Source organism: Chinchilla lanigera, unplaced genomic scaffold, assembly GCF_000276665.1.
Source record: "Chinchilla lanigera isolate Chin_1 unplaced genomic scaffold, ChiLan1.0 scaffold00151, whole genome shotgun sequence".
NCBI classification, from domain to species: Eukaryota; Metazoa; Chordata; class Mammalia; order Rodentia; family Chinchillidae; genus Chinchilla; species Chinchilla lanigera.
In genome coordinates this window covers 1,748,483-1,768,144 of record NW_004955552.1, presented here as the reverse complement: position 1 = coordinate 1,768,144, position 19,662 = coordinate 1,748,483, and the positions used below count along the sequence as shown (strand labels likewise).

At 34.0% G+C, this 19,662-nt stretch overlaps 1 protein-coding gene across 10 annotated transcripts in view; it reads left to right on the top strand.

Moving 5' to 3' along the window:
• The window catches only part of Pcm1 (pericentriolar material 1), a 93,426-nt gene that overhangs the window by 758 nt on the left and 73,006 nt on the right, over window positions 1–19,662 (top strand). For 3 of the 10 annotated variants that reach the window (XM_013508599.1, XM_005412195.2, XM_013508600.1), the window contains exons 2-7: window positions 6,615–6,733; window positions 8,176–8,421; window positions 9,450–9,719; window positions 10,772–10,942; window positions 11,125–11,241; window positions 18,241–18,418. In XM_013508599.1, the coding sequence (XP_013364053.1) occupies window positions 6,638–6,733; window positions 8,176–8,421; window positions 9,450–9,719; window positions 10,772–10,942; window positions 11,125–11,241; window positions 18,241–18,418 (1,078 nt within the window). In that variant the 5' untranslated portion in view covers window positions 6,615–6,637. Of the gene's footprint in view, window positions 1–48; window positions 320–831; window positions 914–6,614; window positions 6,734–8,175; window positions 8,422–9,449; window positions 9,720–10,771; window positions 10,943–11,124; window positions 11,242–18,240; window positions 18,419–19,662 lie in introns of those variants that run through there. The other 7 variants (XM_005412198.2, XM_005412197.2, XM_005412196.2 and 4 more) reach the window with 5 other exon arrangements.

The window sequence follows — 19,662 nt, the reverse complement described above, 5'->3', positions numbered from 1 at the left end:
GCCGCGCGCGCCCGGCGAGCGAGCTCCGTCCCGCGGCCCGACCTCTGGGCTCTCCGGTCCGGTACTGTCCCCTCGGCTGCTCGGGGGCGGGCGTGCTGTGAGCTGCGTGGCAGGCCGTCTTTCGGCGCCGGGAGCAGCGGGCCTTCTGGGCGCCCCTGACGACCCCGCCCCGTCACGGCTTGCGGGACTCCTGCTCGCGGTGTCCTGTGGCTGCGGGGGAGCGTGTGTGCAACTGCGGGGCGCCCGCGCCCTCCTTTCCCTGCCGCCTTCCTGGGGAGGGCGAGTGGATGCCGTTAGACACTGAATTTTTAAATTGCAGGTGCACCTTGTGTTTTTATAGTGACACTTATTTTATGAAGTAGCTCGTTTTAAAATACATTTTTCATTGACTATTCAGAGGTCTTTGAATAGTTTGACAGAAGTTAATGATTTGATGGATCAGAAGAGTGAACTTTTGTATGGATGTTTAGATGATACAGTAGTTGGGATTGATTGTATTCCAAAATAGATGATTATATTGTATTATATAATTATATATACTCTTATATATAACTGTACTGCAAAATAATTACATTCTATTATATAATTACTTTGGAATAATTATATCCCAAAATAGATGTTAACATATCACTTTGCTGTTTGGTAGACTGGGAGGTTTGGGGGATTTAAGTATTTCTCTGTATCGCATTGTTTGCCTGAAAGATTACGAGAACTTGAGCTGAAAATATTGATAAGTAATATTTTCCTCTTTATTGACTTCCTAAACATTTTAGACTATGATATAGTATTTGTTATTCTATATTTCTTAGTGTAAGAATTCACTGAGTTTTTAAAAATCATTAGCAGACAGCAGCTTTGAAATATGCGCAGGAAAGGAGCTGCTTCTGAGGTGCAAAAACTAGTTTCTAAAAAGGTAATTGTCATCATTGTGTGTATTATTTTCCTTTACATAATAGCTGAAAAACTACTGATGAAGACTGCTATCCAAATACCAGTGCTTGATTGAGGATCTTCTCTAAATTAAAAAATCGGGATGTGTTGCCACCTTATTTACTATTTCTTGGCATGTTACTTTAGTCTGTTTTTCTATCTTTGTCTCCTAACCATTCCAGAATGATTTATGCTGTATCTTTGAAATTTTTTGACTGAATTTATTAAGCCCATTTACGTTTGAATTTGTATTACGACAAGCAGGTGCATAGCTCCTCTTTGTAATCCATGTAACTTCAGGTTATTTCGTTCACATTTCTGTTATAGTAATTGGCTTTGTTTTATGAACTTTCCTACTTTTTAAGTTTGTTACGCCTACAATTGACTGTCCCTTTAGTTGTCTAAGATTAATTTGAACATTAGTTTTTGTGTGTAATGTATTGCCACATGTTAAAAAGTCAGTGCTGGGAAATGCAGGTTTACCGATGCAAGGTTATATAATTGTTAGGGGCGTTTTAGAAAGTAAATGGCTGAAGATGAAAATGAGAAGAAATCATGTTAAGTGCATTTTAGACATAATTGCTCTTTTAAAGATGTCAAATCTGAATTTCATTCTGTCAAGAATTTATGACTGCCTATTTTCAAAATTTGTTTAATACATTCTAATTTATTTATTTATTTTTTCCGGTACCAGGAATCGAACTCATGACCTTGCGCTTGCTGGGCAGGCACTGTGCTGCTGAGCTAAATCCCCAGCCCCTGTTTAATACATTCTTGATTTCCTACAAAAGCAGATTTTCAATTTTCTTGTAAGGACCTGAAATGAGACTATTATGAGAAAATATAAATTGGTAGTTGAATTGTATTTCAATGTAATTATATTGTATATAATTATATTTCTCAGTGGGATTTTTAATTTTTTTTTTTTTTTCTGTAAGACTAACAAAATAGCACAACAAAAATGGAACATAAAGAAAAATGGAACTCGAGAAAGGTCAAGTGTGAGTGTATCAGTTTCTAAAACTTCAGGCAATTGCTTAATAGTAGGCACTTAGTGATATATTTTATAAAATTGGTTATAAAATACTTTTCTTTTTAGCATGTTAGTGAAGATGACTATGAGGAATAAGAAACTGAGTTACTTACATTTTTTTGCTTAATAGGGGATTTGGCCTTTTCTGAAGGAGTAAGTGGATTTGAGAATTGAAAAAACTAGAAATGGTTTGGAGTAATCACACTAGGGAATTTGAAGCAGATAGATACATACCAACCAATACATTTTATAGGTTTGAGTGCCTCCAGTGTACTGTGTAATAACTGTACTAGAAGTAGGATAGTGAGCAGAAACATTTACAGTGTTTCATGGAGGAGAGACAGACAGGAAAACAGAATATACCTTAATAGTGGGCAGTGTCATTTTATAACTATTTCTCCACTGTTGCCAGTGTAAACTAGAAGTAAAGAAAGTCAGGTAGTTGGTTTATCTGAAGTTAACAGAATGGGCAAATTGATAAGAAAGTCAAGGATGCTAGCATTGCATTCTTGAAGTGGCTCAATAGGTTTTGCGTTTGGGTTTGAGTAGGGAATAAACTTAAAGAGAGAATAATGATTAAGTGATCAGAAGTATTTAAGAGACCCAACAGCAAGGTCAGCAGAAATGAGACAGCGAAGTAAAATGCAAGAGTTTATGATCAAAGTGAAATTACAGCAGTTCAGACCTTGAACAAATTACTAGTTCAGAGTGAAAAAGGTACAAAAATAAAAAAAGAAGATGAATGAACATTGGGATTGAGACTAGAATCTTAGAAAAATTATTGCAAATATTCTGTTCCTAAAAGCAGAGAGTGATTTGGAGAGTGAAATTAAGAGATGATTTTAGTCAAGAAAGGAGAAGACCATATTAGGTAGGACAGTAGGAAATGATGCCCAGTCAATATCTAGAGAATGATAATATCTAGAGAATGATATTTTCGATGGCTACGTTTTCAAAGGAGAAAAGATTATGCATTTGTTAAATAAAAATGGCCCTCAGATGATATCTTTTTTTCCATGAATCTAGGAGAGAAGGAAGAGTAGTGTCTTATTTTAGAAATAATTATTTAGGAATGGTGCTTTTAGAGGGATTTGGGGTTTTACTTAAGCCAAAGAAGTAGGAGGAATGTTTAGGAATGGATGGAGGATAAACAGCAAATTTGTAAAAGTCCCAGGGTTGGGGTAGGAGAAGCTGTTATCAATGAGTATGTAATAGAATTGAAGATAGAGATTTGAGTTTGATGACGGTAGCAAAGTTAAGTGATTTTGCTTTGGGATATTAAGGATAAGGAAACCATAGATTTTGGATATGCTTATATGGAGGAAGAGGTTCTAGCAAGGATAATTTTGTATTTTGAGAGATTAATTTGCTTCAGGGTTTGCCCTTTTTCTTTTTTCTTTCCTTTTTTTAAAGACAGGGTCTCACTGTGTAGTTCAGCCTGGCCTTAAACTTGCTGTGTAGCCCAGCCTGGCCTCAAACTCACAGCTATCCTCCTGGTTTAGCCTCCTCTGTGCTGGGATTACAGGCATGCGCCACCAGGCTTGCATTTACTTTTGTAGAAAGCGAGGATATATTAAAAAAATTTGCTAGTATAAAAACGTTCTATATAGGTAATTATTTAAAATTTTGTACCATAAAGAAATGATAATGTTTGAGGAGATAGCTATGTTAACCTAATTTAAACATTACACACTATATACATGTATAAAAACTTCACATGGTACTGCATTAGTATATACAATTTTTGTATCAGTTTTTCTGTATCAGTTAAACATTTTTTAATTAAAAAGATAAATATATCATATACCATAAAATAGACATAATCCAATACTTGGTAGGGCTGCGGATATAGCTCAGCTGCATAAGCGCCTGCCCAATAAGTGCAAGGTCCTGAGTTTGATTCCTGGTACCAAAAAAAAAAAACCAAAAAACCGCATACTTGGTACATGATATAGTGAAAGTTTTGTTGATTCAAATAGAGTGGTAAATTTAGTTTCAATTTCTATATTTACTTCTCTCCAATTTGTTTAGAGTTTCAGTTTAATTTAAAGAGCATAGAGAGGTATCACACACCCTAGTACCACTCACATAGAAATTAATTCACAGAAAATGATAAAGTTTAAATTTCTTCAAATAGAGAAAGGCTGGTTATACCATAATACCAAGATTAAAATACTAGATTAAAATAGAAAGGAGGAAAAATAGATAAGAACAATTTAAATAAATAAGAAAGGCAAACAAGAAAACAATGGATTTTAAAACATATCTTACTAATGTGAGAAAATAGAAGTGCAAGTCATTTTTCTGTGTTCTGTGATTGAGATGGAGAATGTCAGTTAAAGCTGTTTAGGCTCTAAATAAATTCTGTATTTTAAAATTTTTGGTAGTATGTGTTTGCAGTATTCTGAATAAGTCTTTTAAAAAATTGTTAGCAAGTTGTCCCATCAGAATTGTGAGAATAAAATGATATAATGGGTGTAAAATGTTGAGGATAGTGGTTGTCATAAAGTAAACAAAATAAATGTTAGTGATTAATTTTTCCTATTTTTTATAATTGAATGAATTGAAAATTTTCTTTCTTTGGTTATTACCAATTTTACTATATAATACTTACAGCTAAGTAGCTTGGATTAATTATCTATCCTCCTGGCTTCTATTACTGCTCTTGTTTTCCAGATGTTAAACTTTTTTCTTTTCTTTTTTGTCTTTTTGAGACAGAGTCTCACTATGCAGTTCAGGCTGGCCTTGAGATCACTTTGTAGCCCAGGCTGGCCTGAATTTGCAACGATACTCCTGCCTCAGCCTCTAAACTTTTTTTCTGGTTTATTCTTCCAAATTAATTTCAGTATCATTTTGTCAAGTTCCAAGAAGAATCTCAGTGGGATTTTTATGGAGCTACATCAAGCCAGTATATTTAGAAAAAATATATTTGCGATGTTTAGTCTTCTCATCAAGGAAGATAGTTTGTGTCTTCTACTTCTTCAGATTTTCTCTTAGATTGTTCACTAGCATTTAATGGGACAAAATTACATTATGCCCAGATATTTTATATTTTTGAAGTAGTTACAGGTGACTTTTGAAGTTCTTTAAATTTTTTAAATGCCTCTTGTTACCACTTTTTCCTTTTTAATATTAATGTTCATTTCATAATTTTCTGCTTGATTAAACTTTAGAAACATTGCTGGGTAACTGTTATGTGGCCTTCCTATCTTGGTCTTATTTTAATAGAATTGTCTATCATATTTTAAATATAATATTTCCTGTTGGTGTAAGATATACTACTCTCCAACTCTTTAGAGAATTATTACAGTAATATATGCTCACTGAAAAAAATAGAAACTATTAAAATATTATGAGCAAGTATCAGTGTGTTTGTATCAGTGTGTTTTTTAAGATTTTTTTCAAATTAGTATTGTGTTGAATTTTACTACAGCACTTTTTATTTTGAACTGATAAAATTTGTCTGCTATGTCATCTTTTAATGTAATATATTATCCTAACAGATATCCTAGAATAATCTTGCTTGGTCATAGATGATAATCGTTTGCTGTGTTATACTAAACAGGATGAATTAGGATCTTAGAGTCAGTGCAGTTTGGATTTGTATTCTTTTTTGCCCTTATAACTGAATGACTTTCATAAAATTATGTAACTTTTTGAGTATTGTTTTATTTGTAGTCTAATGTCTTTCTGTCCCTTGAGTTTTATATAAAATTATCTCAACCTCTCCCTTTAACCTATCCTTCCTCCACCCTGCACAGTTTTACAGCTAGGGGAAATCCACAGTCCTCCACAAGATAATATAGAAATCTTTTTACGTGAACATTTCTTCTCAACCTCTTTCACTATTGCTACTTCTCTTTCTTATCTCTTTGACCAGACAGCATTAAGTCCCTTATTTTCGTGTGTACAAGCAAAGGGTCTACTGGGGGAAATTTGTGGTTTCACTAGACTTTAGCAAGATTGGGAAACTATGAGGTATGGAAATAGGCATTATTGTTCTTAATATGCTTTTTAGCCTGTGCACTTGTGGATTTTCTTGGCCCTTCACCTCACCTTGATCTGCTTCTCTCCTCACCATACTTATGATTACTGACGCACTTTACTTCCCATTAAAGCTAGAGCTCTCTCTTCATTTCATCAGAGCACTTAGAACTTCTGGATCTTTGGCACAAAACTTAAGCCCCTGTTCTTGGGTTCTCAGCTATAAATATTCCAAATCCATTATCAGAACAGAGACAGTTTCCTTCTTAAGAGAAGTTCTGGTTCTGTTTTTTTCTCTCTTATTACTTTACCTTTTAGGACTGTAGAATGCAGGCCAGTGTATATTTTGGATATAGACAGGTTTCTTTTCCCTAACCAACACTCCAGCTGCTTAACTCATGTTAACATAATAATCCTTTTTTTTGGTATTGGGAATCGAACTCATGACCTCAAGTCTTGCTGGGCACGTGCTTATGCTGCTGAGCTATATCCTTGGCCCAACATAATATTCTAAAGGCAACTAAATTAATTTATGATGTGGTTGATGGTGCCTTTTTTTATTTCATAAAATTTGTGCTTCAGTGATTTATTTGTATTTTTGTTTCATGAAATAATTTAAAAATTGCAGTTTCGTGTCTGAAAAAACATGGTTTTTATTGTTTTGCAGAACATTGACTGTTAAAAACCAGTATGGCCACAGGAGGTGGACCTTTTGAAGAAAGCATGAATGATCAGGATTTACCAAACTGGAGCAGTGAGAGTATTGATGACCGACTCAACAATATGGTATAATAGCTTACTACTGATGGTGTGTTGTTGACTGCTGATGTTAAAATGAAACTTTCTTCTCACCAAAGCTAACATACTAAAACTCCTTGTAAACACCTAGAAGGTTATCAGAAATTACTATCTCATTACCCTGACTGCTTCTCAGTGTCTCTGCTTACCACAACTTTCTCATCACAGGCGAACTTTTTCTCCTTCTCTGGCCCATGGGATATATGTGGGTGCCCCATTATTCTAAAGTTTTCAGTGGTGGCTACAGTTATATACTAACTAGTTATCTTTTAGTTTCAAATTTGTTTTGTTGTTGTTGTTGGGTTTTTTTGGTCTTTTTGAGACAGAATCTCGCTATGCAGTTCAGGCTGGCCTTGAGCTTGCTTTGTAGCCCGTGCTGGTCTCGAACTCAATGATCCTCCTGCCTCAGCCTCCCAGGTTCTGGGATTACAGGCATGTGCCACCACACCTGGCTAGTTTCAGATTTGAATTTTAAAATATTATGCTAATTTGGATTAGAGATGCATTTCTTTTCCAGTCATCTTTGACCAGGAAGGAGTAAGTTAAGTAATATTTAAATTGAGCTAGAGCATTCACACATGGGATTGGGGAGGAGGGCCCGTTCATAGGGGAATGAGTTTTGTTATAAATAAGAAAAATACCTGAGATGACTTTATTAAAATAGTAACTAAAAATATTCCAGTAGAAATAAAGTAGGAATTTATAGATGTTTTGGTCAATGAATTAGGTTAGGTAGATATGATTAAGTAATAGGTTTTCTAGTTGAAGTAGTAAGCATTCTTTTGTCATTCTGTATTGGATATTATCGTGTAGTATATTTTTGCCTGTAAAAATAATAGTTACAATTATTGCTTATTAAATGCTAGGCACTGTGCTAGATGTTTATTTTTAATTCTATTTTGAAGATAACACTATTTTAGAGATTAGGAAATAGAGAGTTTAGGAAGTTAGATAAATTACCTAGGTCATACAATGGTGTATTTCTTTAGAAAACAGTAATTACCGTAGTTCTCAGGCCAAGTTCAGATCTGTTGTATATTGAAGTCTGAAAGTACATACATACTGACTTTACAGGAGGCCAGTAAATGATTTATTTCACCCTTTAATTTATAAATAGAGAAGAACTTTTAAAGGGCATTGAGAATATTTAGATTGCTTCTAGGGTTGAGATTTGGGAATTTATATTTGTTACTTATCTGTATAATAGGAAATTACTATGTTTTCTAAGGATAGGCTGTAACATTAGGATGGATGTAATGAAGAGAAAAATTGGTTAGTATAAATGTCATTAAAGTGGATGTTCATGTAGAAAAGTCTTGTCACTTTAATTTTAAGATGATCAGTTAAATCTTGATCAGTTTTTAAGCATGCCATTTTTTTTCCTGGTTCAATAGAGGGCAGATTAACTTTGCTTTTTCCTTTTTTTAAAGGACTGGGGTGGCCAACAGAAGAAGGCAAATAGATCATCAGAAAAGAATAAGAAAAAGTTCAGTGTAGAAAGTGATAAAAGAGTAACTAATGACATTTCTCCGGAGTCATCACCAGGAGTTGGAAGGCGAAGAACAAAGACTCCACATACGTTTCCACACAGTAGATACATGACTCAGATGTCTGTCCCAGAGCAGGCAGAGTTAGAGAAACTTAAACAGCGGATAAACTTCAGTGATTTAGATCAGGTTTGTGAAGTATTTGGAAAGTCAAATTATAATTGTAGGAAATATTTAAAATGGGTTAGGTAATTTGTCTTAAGAATAAAGGATTGAGATGCTTAGTTTTATAAATTTCTCTGCATATGGAAAGAATTTTAATCAGTGACCAAAGTACCATATCCTTTGGTGGAAAACAAAGTCTTTGATATTTCTAAACTTGGCAAAGACATATTTTTCTGGATTTTCTTACTATGCTAATAGCTAATTTAAATTACTTCGTTATGAAACTGTTGCGTGTTACTAACTGAATAAGATTGTTATTAACTGAATAGAAGGATCCAATTTAATATATTTATTGGGTAAGTGGGATGTGCTGACTTACGTCAAATGTAGAATAAAACTGATTTGTATATATATTCACTGAAATAAAGTTTAGATCTAAAAGCATATAGAAGTTTTAATAAACTCTTGACCAGTATTTTACTGTTATCTTTGCTCTTATAGAGGTGAACCGGTTTTCACATATGTAGAAATACTGTTGTATATTGAAGTCTGAAAGTAGATTCAAGTTCATTGTGACAGTGGTGATATATATGTAATCATGTATCATGTGTATCTACATACTAATTTTTTTTTATTTTTTCCCCACACACTTCATACTATTATTGAAAATGCACTGTATGCGAGGTACTAAACCAGCTACTGTTGCAGACAGTGCTTCCAAATCTTTATGCTGATTGAGTCCAAAGACTATAAAAATTTTATAAGTAAGCAACAAATAGTGTGAATTCTAAATGTTGTCCATAGTTGTAGTATTTCACTTAAACTAATTCTGTTCACATTTATCAATTGAACTGTCTCACAAAATCAGGACTAGGAAATGCTAATCTAATTTTGATATTTTAGTAAAAGAATTTTGTAGCTCTGAAGCTCTTTGAAATTTTATTAAAATCTGGTCATGTATACCTTCTGAATTAATATCTGATGATGAAACTAAAAGCATTGGAATTACTTTAATTTGCTAAAAGATTGTATTGTTTCTTTTTTCTGTATAGAGAAGCATTGGAAGTGATTCTCAAGGAAGAGCAACAGCTGCTAACAACAAACGTCAGCCTAGTGAAAACCGAAAGCCCTTCAACTTTTTGCCTATGCAGATTAATACTAACAAGGGCAAAGATGCTGTTACAAGTCTTCAGAAGAGAGAAATGGTTGGATCAGCACAATGTAAAGAGTTGTTTGCTTCTGCATTAAGTAATGATCTTTTGCAAAATTACCAAGTCTCTGAAGAAGATGGGAGAGGAGAGCCTGCAATGGAGAGCAGCCAGGTAGTAAGGTGTATTTTGCTTTTTTTCACAAACCCAAAAGTATAAACATTAAGATTTAAAATTATATTAGTTGATACACATAGAAATTTTATTTAGGTACAAGTACAGTATTTCCCAGGCCCTCTTCATTAATCTGTCAGGTATTTAAAACAGACTTTTTTAAAAATCCTAAATGATTGGAGAAGTGGCATATTCAAATTCATTAAGGTTTCTTTTATTTGCCAAATAGCAAATACTGTATTGCTAAATTTTAGTAAAGGGGATTGGAAGCAATGTGATTAATAGACTTTTACAAGAAATTTTTTTTTTTTTTTTTTTCTTTTTCTCCGGTACCGGGAACCGAACTCACGACCTTGCGCTTGCCAGGCAGGCGCTTTCCCGCTGAGCTAAATCCCCAGCCCCTACAAGAAATTTTTTAAATGGTGATATTTCTTTGAAAAGTATTTTCAAAAGTATAATACTTTCAATTATAAAGCAATATGTAACTATTAGGAAATTTTATATTACAATAGTTTGGTGTGTAGTTCTACGAATAAAGTTTTTCAGATGATATGTTAAAGTAATTTTGAAATTTATTTTAAAATTGATGCTAGTTGGAGTTTTTAGTATTGACATTTATGTTTTGATTAAATTCTTAAGTTTGATTCAGGTTTTTTGCATGTATGAATCCATATGATAAACCTAGATGTATTTTGGGTTTTTCTAGTTGAAATAAAAATCTGTAAAATTGTTGTTGCCATTTGGTTATGCTCAATTTTACATTTGTATACTGTCATGCTTATATTTCCTTTCTCCCCTTTCCTCCTTGTCTTTCCCTGCATCTTTTCTTTCCTTTTTTCAGTACTAGAGATTGAACCCAGGGCCTTTACAGTTTGCTGTGTCCCCAGCCTTTTTTTATTTTTTTGAGACACGGTCTTACAAAGTCACTAGGTTTCCCAGGCTGGGCTTGAACTTGAAGGTCTGCTTCCTCACTCAGCCTCCAGAGTACTAAGATTACAGAGGTACACTACCATGCCCACTTCTTAGTTTTCTTTTTTGTATTTTCTCTGCAGATTGTAAGCAGGCTTGTTCAAATTCGTGACTATATTACTAAAGCCAGTTCCATGCGAGAAGATCTTGTAGAAAAAAATGAAAGATCTGCTAATGTTGAGCGTCTTACCCATCTGATAGATCACCTTAGAGAACAAGAAAAATCATACATGAAATTTCTCCAAAAAATCCTTGTAAGTTTTCGACTTTCTAATAATATATTGAATTACTTTTGTAATATATCAGTGTAGATACACTGATGACATTCTAATGCCACCCAGAGAAGGTAACATTTTCAAAAAAATCGTGCCATCCATTATAACATTTTATTGCCCTTTTTAATAGTTGTATGATCTGTACCACTAAAATATTTCAGGCTAGAGAAAATGAGGAGGAGGATGTTCGGACTGTAGATTCAGCTGTGGGATCTGGTTCTGTAGCTGAGAGCACATCGCTAAACATAGATGTGCAGTCTGAGGCTTCAGATACCACGGTAAGCGGCTTTTTGGTAATTAAAGTGATAGAAATGAAGATTTAGACTTTCCTCCCATTTTTCAGGATGATATTTTATAGGCATTCCTTAATGAAAAGAGTATTCTAGGGAAGAGACCCTCAAATTGTTAATGCTGTGTATATTTTCAAACATGAAAAGTTCTATTTATTAACATTAAAAACAGTTTTAATGGTTGAATTGAAAATCTAGTAATTTTTGAACTGCAGTTTACAGAAATGTTTTTCTAGTTGTTTTGTCAAACAGCCTCACTCATTTTGAGAAGCATTGGGAAGGCAAAAAATTCACTGTGACTATAAGGGCCATTAGTAATCACTGATGATACTAAGATTGCTAAACATATAGAATATTAGAGAAATCTCTGTTCATCTGCCACTGACGGCTCATTTTAAGAGTTTTGGGACTTTCATTTCTTAGGCTGTAGTTTAGTACTATAGCAAACCAAATGACTGAAAAATGAGATAGACCAGTAAGTAGTATAAGGTCCCATTTATATTTTTATTTATTCACAGAAAAATACTGTGATTTCTAACAGCAGAGTAAAATTTTTGAAAATAATATCCTTTGGAAAAATAAATTCAGAATTTTTGATGAAAGAGTTGTAGAATAGTGTGCATTTGCAATAGTAAACTTTTAATCCTATTACCAAAAAGACTTTTCTTTTTAAAGGATAACCATGTGTGTCACTTTGTTTTTTGAAGGTTGTACTAATCATACTGTTCAGCATTAGGAATTTGAGGGTTTGTTTCCTTTTAGTATCGACCTGTATAGTTTATCTGCCTACTTTTCCTTCTGTGACTTTGCTAGTTTGAAGAGGTCATTTGAATTTTTTTTCTCTATCTTGTTTTCACCAGGAAATAATCAGAGGGCTTGATCCAAACAGTTGTTGAAGAGTGGATTCTACTGTGGGGCACTTGTCTTTTTAGTTACAGTGGTGCTTGGAATAATTTACTTCTTACATATCAGCAGAAAATGAAAGGGTTAAGGCAATATGGGTAAAGGAATTTTTTTGAGAAGGGGTGGGAAATGGTATAGCTGATTATTATAACTTATATACTAGTATCTAAAGTGTTCACCATGCTGAAAATTTTTCATAATACCATATAATCATTTATTAGGTGTATGTAGCAGAATAAATGTTGAAATATACCCTAGGTGTTTTATATAGCTTGGAAGTTGCCTTGGATATGGTCCTTAATAAGCAACAGTTTAGCCTATAAATATTTGAAAGTCTGATTTTGCTGCCACTTGGGTGTGGGAGTGGATTAATTTTTTTTAAGAAGGAGGGACTGCGAAAGTTTTGTGTTTATTTATAAGACTGGTGTATACGTTGAACAGGAGTTTTATTAAGAAGTTAACATTATACTATTTAATAAAGGAGGAATCATTTAGTCTGAGAATTTGGCTATGCATTGAGGACAAACTAGGGAATTCAGTCTTACAAGAACAGGTTTCAGACATTGATGCTACAAGTTCAAGGGGGAAAGGTGACAGACCTCTCAGAATGACAGGGAACTGAGACTTAATAGGAAATACAGCTGAAAACAATTTCCCTCAAAGGTATGCTTCATAATACTAACTTGGGAAGTCTAAATGAGCATTTCTTTTGTTCATATTTCCTGTTCCTTACTTGCTTTTTCGTTGTTGTTGCTATCGCTGTAAATATAGAAACTATAGCGTGGTTAATTTAGTAAAATTCTGTACTGTTTTTCTTTCTGCTTTCATATATACTGTTTTATGGATTATATGGGGCAGTTGATTTTAATTTACATTAACAGAGGATTTGAAAGATAATTAAACACAGGAAAAATAATTTTGTTCCTTTTTTTGCTGTCAAAATGTATGTAACACATTCTGCAGCCTGGCCCATCAGTCAGTTGCTTTTTGTTTCTGATACTAAGATGCATGCATTGAAATGAAACTTTTATTTCTTATGGTCATTCATTAGAGAAAAAATAGAGCAAGCTGTTAGCTTTCCTATCTTTATAAAAATGAAATACTTTGTGTACTTTTTTTGGTTTATATTTTTGTTGCTGTTGGGAACCTTTTCCTTTCTTCTTTTTGTGGAAGAATATTTATCCAGTTGACTTACTTGAACTTTTTTGCTGGATCCTTTGGTGTTTAATTGTCCTTTAATTTTTGTGATTTGTATAAAGGCATTCAAGATAAATTCAAAGACAGCTATTTGTATACATGTATTTATAACAATTTGAATAAAACAGTGTTAGTAAGAGTGTTTATATTCTGTTGGCAAGGGCAAAGTACTGTTTTAGCAGTTGAGTATAGATAGGAGTAATTTCATGTTTTATTGTTTATTATCTAGGATTGATCATTCTTTTGTATTTTGTAGTTGTTTCATATTTTGTGTGACTATTGAAAAATGACTAAACTTAACCTCTGGATATTTTTGCAGTTTGTGTTTGTTTTTGGCTTCCACAAGAAGTTGAGGACACAGTTTTAACATCTCTTTTGGGGACCCTATTACATAGTGTTAAGTAGAAGGCACGCTAGTTCAACAGAAGAATAGAAGAGTAGGTTTTTTAAAGCTGGTGGCCTTGCGGGGGAGGAAGTGAATGTGAAGTGTAATAGGCATCTTTTGAATTTTCTGTCTTTCTCTTTAATCCTCCTGAATAGTGACAAACAGAACTTACGAGTTGGCAGTTACTGCAGCATAACTTTTGCCAGATCCACTTATTCCCTCATATGTTGTATTTACTTTAAAAACCTTTTTCTTTTTTATGTTGCTTTAAAACATATCCTTAGAAATGAGGGTTCTTCTTGACCTTGCTTGATGTTTATTGCAGTCTAGATCTCTTCAGTGATTTTAGGTCATCAGTATAGTTTTATTAGTACTCGATTTTTAAGTCATTTTAATTTTTTAGGAAAAGAACCTTAATTCCCACCACTTGACTTTTTTTTTTTTTTTTCGCTCCTCTACAGAATCTTGTCATTCTCATCACCGTTCCCCATTCCCTCCTTACAGTTCTTTCAAAATAGAAGTTGAGGTCTTACCTGTTTTCAGAGCTGACAATGACCTTGTGAGTTGCAGCTTTTGATAAGTCGTTGGTTTTCTAACATTGCCTATAAAGGCAGATTCCACTTTATGGAGTATTTTACAGACATGATGACATTTTGTGTAATTTTTATAAAAGAAACCTTCCACAAATATAGAGAGCCCTTTCCAGTCATTGTCACGCCTCAGGAAGTTTATATTTGTAATTCCATGGAAAAGTTATTGGAATTTTAGTGAGTTAATTCTAATCTGCCACTCGCCGTGCAACGTATGGCAAGAATAAAGACACTAAGTCATATTTGTAGTTATGGGGAGCCAGGGGGTACTAAGTCCAGCCACAATGGTAGCTTTCCCTTTGACCCAGGGCCAGGCCCTGGTTTTACTAATTCGGAAGGAAAGGAGTGGTTTGAGGATGAGTGACTGTAAAAATGGCAGAAAGTAGGTGAGTGCTGTGAGCTAGGCTAGGTAGGAAGCCTAAAATCATCTCTACAATATGCAGAGAAAAGGATATACAGAAAGAGTAATCAGCGTAATACAATTCAGATAGTATTTAATGTTTTGAGGTCAGTGATTTAGCTTTGATGTGTAATCTCTTAAGCCCTGGGAAGTCATAGCCTCTTGTCTTGAGGCTCATCCCAGCTGACAGCTTGGAGCACTGGCTCTTAATCCTGCCTCTGCTGGCTCACACACGGGAACAAGGTGTTGGGGAGGTTCGGGGACACACTGGCTGGTGGTCTTTGCTTTAAAGGTCAGCACCTCGCATAGACCAATATGCATTGCTTAAAGCCAGTTGAAGAGATAAGGAAAAGTCCTAGCCAACTCTGTACATATCAATACATGGAAATAGGGTCAGGTTCAGCCAAAATGGAGACAATTGCTCCTCCTTTAAGGAGAGTTGCCCGGGTGGGCCTCCACACACAAGTATTCATGCTTTTTTTCGTGTTTTGCTATTCGTTTCATCATTTCTAATTATTTCATGTGAATTAGCCTTGCCTCTTTAACTAGCTAGGTTTCTTTACAGATTGTATCCTGTACTTCTCTGTTTAGAACCCGAGCACATAATTTTGGAGCAGACAGTATAGTATACAGAATACTAAACAAGAGATTAGGAACCTGAATTTGCCTGTGACACTGGATAAATTATAGCTTCACTACTTTTGTTTTGGATCCTCATCTTTCACCAAAAATTTGGAGTACATATTGTTTTTAACAGTAGGTATTGTAGAAATACATTTGGACCTATGCTGGGGAATAGCACTGGTAGGGAACCCCAGTTTCATAGAGGAAAAAGATGTAAGGTTTTCTGACATTTGATTATTTTATATATATACAACATGTGATTTTTATCTTTAAATTATTTTTTAATCTGTAAACTAAAATATAGTTGTTAAAGGTGACCCAGAAGAGTTTTAAAGTGTAGGTTTGAAGATGGCTATAGTCTTGGCTTCCTTTTTGGATTTCCGTTCTTATTTCTAGATATTTTTATTTCCATTTTCTTACTTTCCCTTTTTTTGATCATAGTTCTCATATCCTTCCTTGGCTCAGCTTTTCTAACTATGAGTCTGAAGTACTATTTATATGGACACAAAGTTACTAAAACGCAGTAAAACTACTTACTTTGAAAATTGTTGGGAATTCACTATTGGGTTTGTGAAAAATCTGAACATGATTATACTTACTTTAACAAATAGCATTCTATATAATTAGGGTGTCATACTTTTGCAAGTAAATGCTAGTAACATGGATTAAAGATTTTTTAAAGTTTGCTTTTTTTTTTTTTTTTTTGTCGTTTTGAGACAGGGTCTCGCTTTGCACTTGAGGCTGGCCTTGAGCTCACTTTGTAGCCCAGGCTATTCTCAAACTCGCAGTGATCCTCCTGCCTCAGCCTCCCGAGTGCTGGAATTATAGGCGTGTGCAACCACGCCCGGCAAAGTTTGCTTTTTAAAGGGCAAAATATTTGTAATATGAGATTGTTAAGTAAACCTGGATAGTTTGAGTGTAACCTGGAGTCTATAAACTAATTTGAAAAGGTGAGAGGATTATAAATTAGGTGGAAATAAGCATTCTTGAGGGGTCTTATTTCCAGATAATTCTTTATTTGCAGAATGCTTCTTGTAATTGATTACCATTTATACTTTCCCAAAGGACTATGAGTATCTATTGATTGATATCAACCTGGAGATATTTCTCTGAGTTATTCCATTGAGCTTGTACCTATTTTGATCTGATTTTACATTTTACCAATGACTTTGGTGAAATTATCACAAGATTGTTTTTCATCAAATTTGAGAGTTAGGTATTGACAGTTATATCCACCCCTTCAGTTTTTTCCAAGATGTAAGCAGTCTTGAAATAAGCCAGAACTGAAAAGTTGAATTTTGACAGGGATAAATATAAGTGATAACAAGGTAACTCTACTTGTATAAGATGACAGAAAACTGAGTAAAGAGTAATTAAATAGGTTTCAGTTTATAAAAAATTTCTGACAACGGAGAAACCTCCACCAAATAGTCTGTTAACCAAAGTAATAGATTATTTCTTTGTCATGCTCCTGAAATCTAGAGATAGTCTGGGATAGGTAGAGGTGGCCCTGGCTCTGACTTACATCAGATACTCTCAGCATAATCTACTTCCTGTTTGATTTTAACTTTCTCTGACTACTTAACTCCGAGCATGTAATTTTTTTTTTTTATTTACTAGTTTTGATTTTCAGATCATACTGTAAAATGTTTTCATGCTTGTTTGTTCTTGTAATATTAATGAATTCTACTTGGGGAAGCAAGGAGAAAAGGTGTTTGCATAGTATAGACAAGGGATGTCACCTAGAAGGAAACTTCTCTTGAGCCTTCTGTGTGCACCATAATTGTGCCAGAATCAATTGCGTATAGGAGAGTAGATCAATACATTTTTCTTTCAAAAGAAATCATTGAACTTTTATTCAGTAATTTTTGGGGGGTCAATCATTGAAAATTTATGTAACTGCAATATAAATGTTACCCATGCAAATTTAAAATGGACTTAAGTACAACAAAGGAGAAAAAATTTGTGTGCAGCTTTGCAAATGCTAGGCAAGCATTTTACCACTGTCATACCCATAGCCGTTAAATTTAAAAAAATTTTAGTGGTAAATCAGTGCTGAAAATATTTCATGCATAATTTAGCTCATAATTTATTGTTTTCAGGTTGTATTTAAATTTGTGTCTTTAGTTGACTTTTTTTTCTTATTAGGTTACATTTAGAATAGTTGTAAGTGATACCTTTCTAATCTGTTATTTCTAGGGGATTGGAAATCTGTTATTTGAGGGGATTGGAGTGTGTTGTGTCCTCACACTCATTTGGATGCACGTAATTGAAGAGTAAAAATAGTAACATGATAAAAATACAAAATTTTCAGCTTTGTTATATGCCTAGTAGTGTTTACCTCAATTAGTATTTATATAATAACAAATTTTAACTTGCATTTTAAAAATTTCTGTTCTTGGCTAGAAATAAAGGGTTTGTTTGATTTCTGGGATTTTTGCTTGTTTTGTGTTTTTAACATACTTTCGTGGGTGAGGCTGAAAGTTTCTTCGTTTGGTCTTTTTTACTGAGCCTTTCAGGGTACTTACCCAGCATAACCTGCTCCTGCTTTTCTACAGGGCCTGGGTTTTCTAGAGGGCCTGATATTTTTATGTATATTTATGTAAAGCTCCTTTTGCTGTTTGACTTATCTTCCAATTTTTTCTCCTTTTCAAATTCTTCATTATAAGTCATTACTTACAATGTTTCACTGTGAAATTACCTCTTGCATGGCAAGCTGTCTCTATGTCATCATTCAATTCTTACTCCTTTTTCTTCAAATCTACTAAAACTCTGTCTAGGATTGTGTATTTACTACTAGTTTATTGTCTGTGTATGTACTTGTTGTTGGTAGTTAAAATAGGAATATGGATTTTAATAGTCAAAATATTATTGGTCTTACTTTTCAGGCCAGAGATCCTGAACAGGAGCCTATGGAAGAGATAGAGAATTTGAAGAAGCAACATGATTTGTTAAAAAGGATGTTACAACAGCAGGAGCAACTGCGAGCTTTGCAGGGACGACAGGCTGCTCTTCTAGCACTGCAACATAAAGCAGAGCAAGCTGTTGCTGTAATGGATGATTCTGGTATGCCACACCCTTAAAATGTTTTTAGAAGCAAGGCTCAACAATTATAAGGTGGACTCTATATAGTCAGATTGTGATTGCTGACTAGTTTAGAAACCTGCGTATGAGGCTTACCGTGTTCTGTGCTTTTCTCAGGTTATGCAGAAAAGATTGCAGGGACAAACCACTGGCTATCACACTGTACTGAGCAAACAGACACCTTGCTCTCCTTTCTGTCAGATTGTGTCGTAAAGAGGTAAAAAGAGACAGGTTGTGGTTCTCTTTTTCACCTTCATACTGATAGGGCTATTAATACTCTTTATTTCCATTTTTTTTTGTATTTTATTAATTAGGATTGTTATTCTTTGCTTGCTTCCCAAGGAAAGGTTGAGAATCTGAACTGGAGCCATAACTTTAGCAAGCAGTGTTATTTGTAGCTCATGTTACCACAATTAGGTATCCAATTTGAGCTACAGTATATTTTATTCAGCTTTTCTGAGATTTAGAAACAGTCATTTCTTATTTTCTGCTTTCCATCATAGCTATGATTATTTAGGTGAAAACTGTTGAATTGTTTAGTACTGGGCCTAATTTTATAGAATGTTTCATTATCTCCAAACCTGTGTTTTAATTTTTTATCACATTAAAAATAAGATTGTTACTTATTAAAACTCAAGGCTAGATTTTGTTTTTAGTTTTACTTTTAATAAACAAAAAATAGTTATGTGTATTCATGGGGTACAAAATGATAGGATTTTATGACACATTCTATCAGCTGAGTTTTAAGTTACTATTTTTAATAGTCTGTTGCTGTTATTAGATTGTACTAATAATTTATCTTTGAGCACTCTGCTTTTGCTGGTGAGTTTAGGTCTTTTGTTACTGAATTTATCCTACTGGCTCAACTAGCTGATCACTGGTAAATCTTCCTTAATTTTATAATTTCATAAGGAATTTATGACTTTCAGGTAATTTACGCTTTTGAAATACGATACACTTGTATGTAGTAATAATTACTGGGTTTTGTCACCATTTTTTCCATATAAAATCTAAAAAACCATTAGCAGTTGTATTTAGGAAATAGGTAATTAAAGAGAAATAATTAGAATATTTTAACGTAAAGACTAATACTAGCTTGGTAAGGACTAGCCATTTAAACATTTTCCGAGCTTGGACTATCAGATTTTAGTTTTTTTTTGGTTTTTTGGTTTTTTTTGGTTTTTTCTCCGGTACCGGGAACCGAACTCATGACCTTGCGCTTGCCA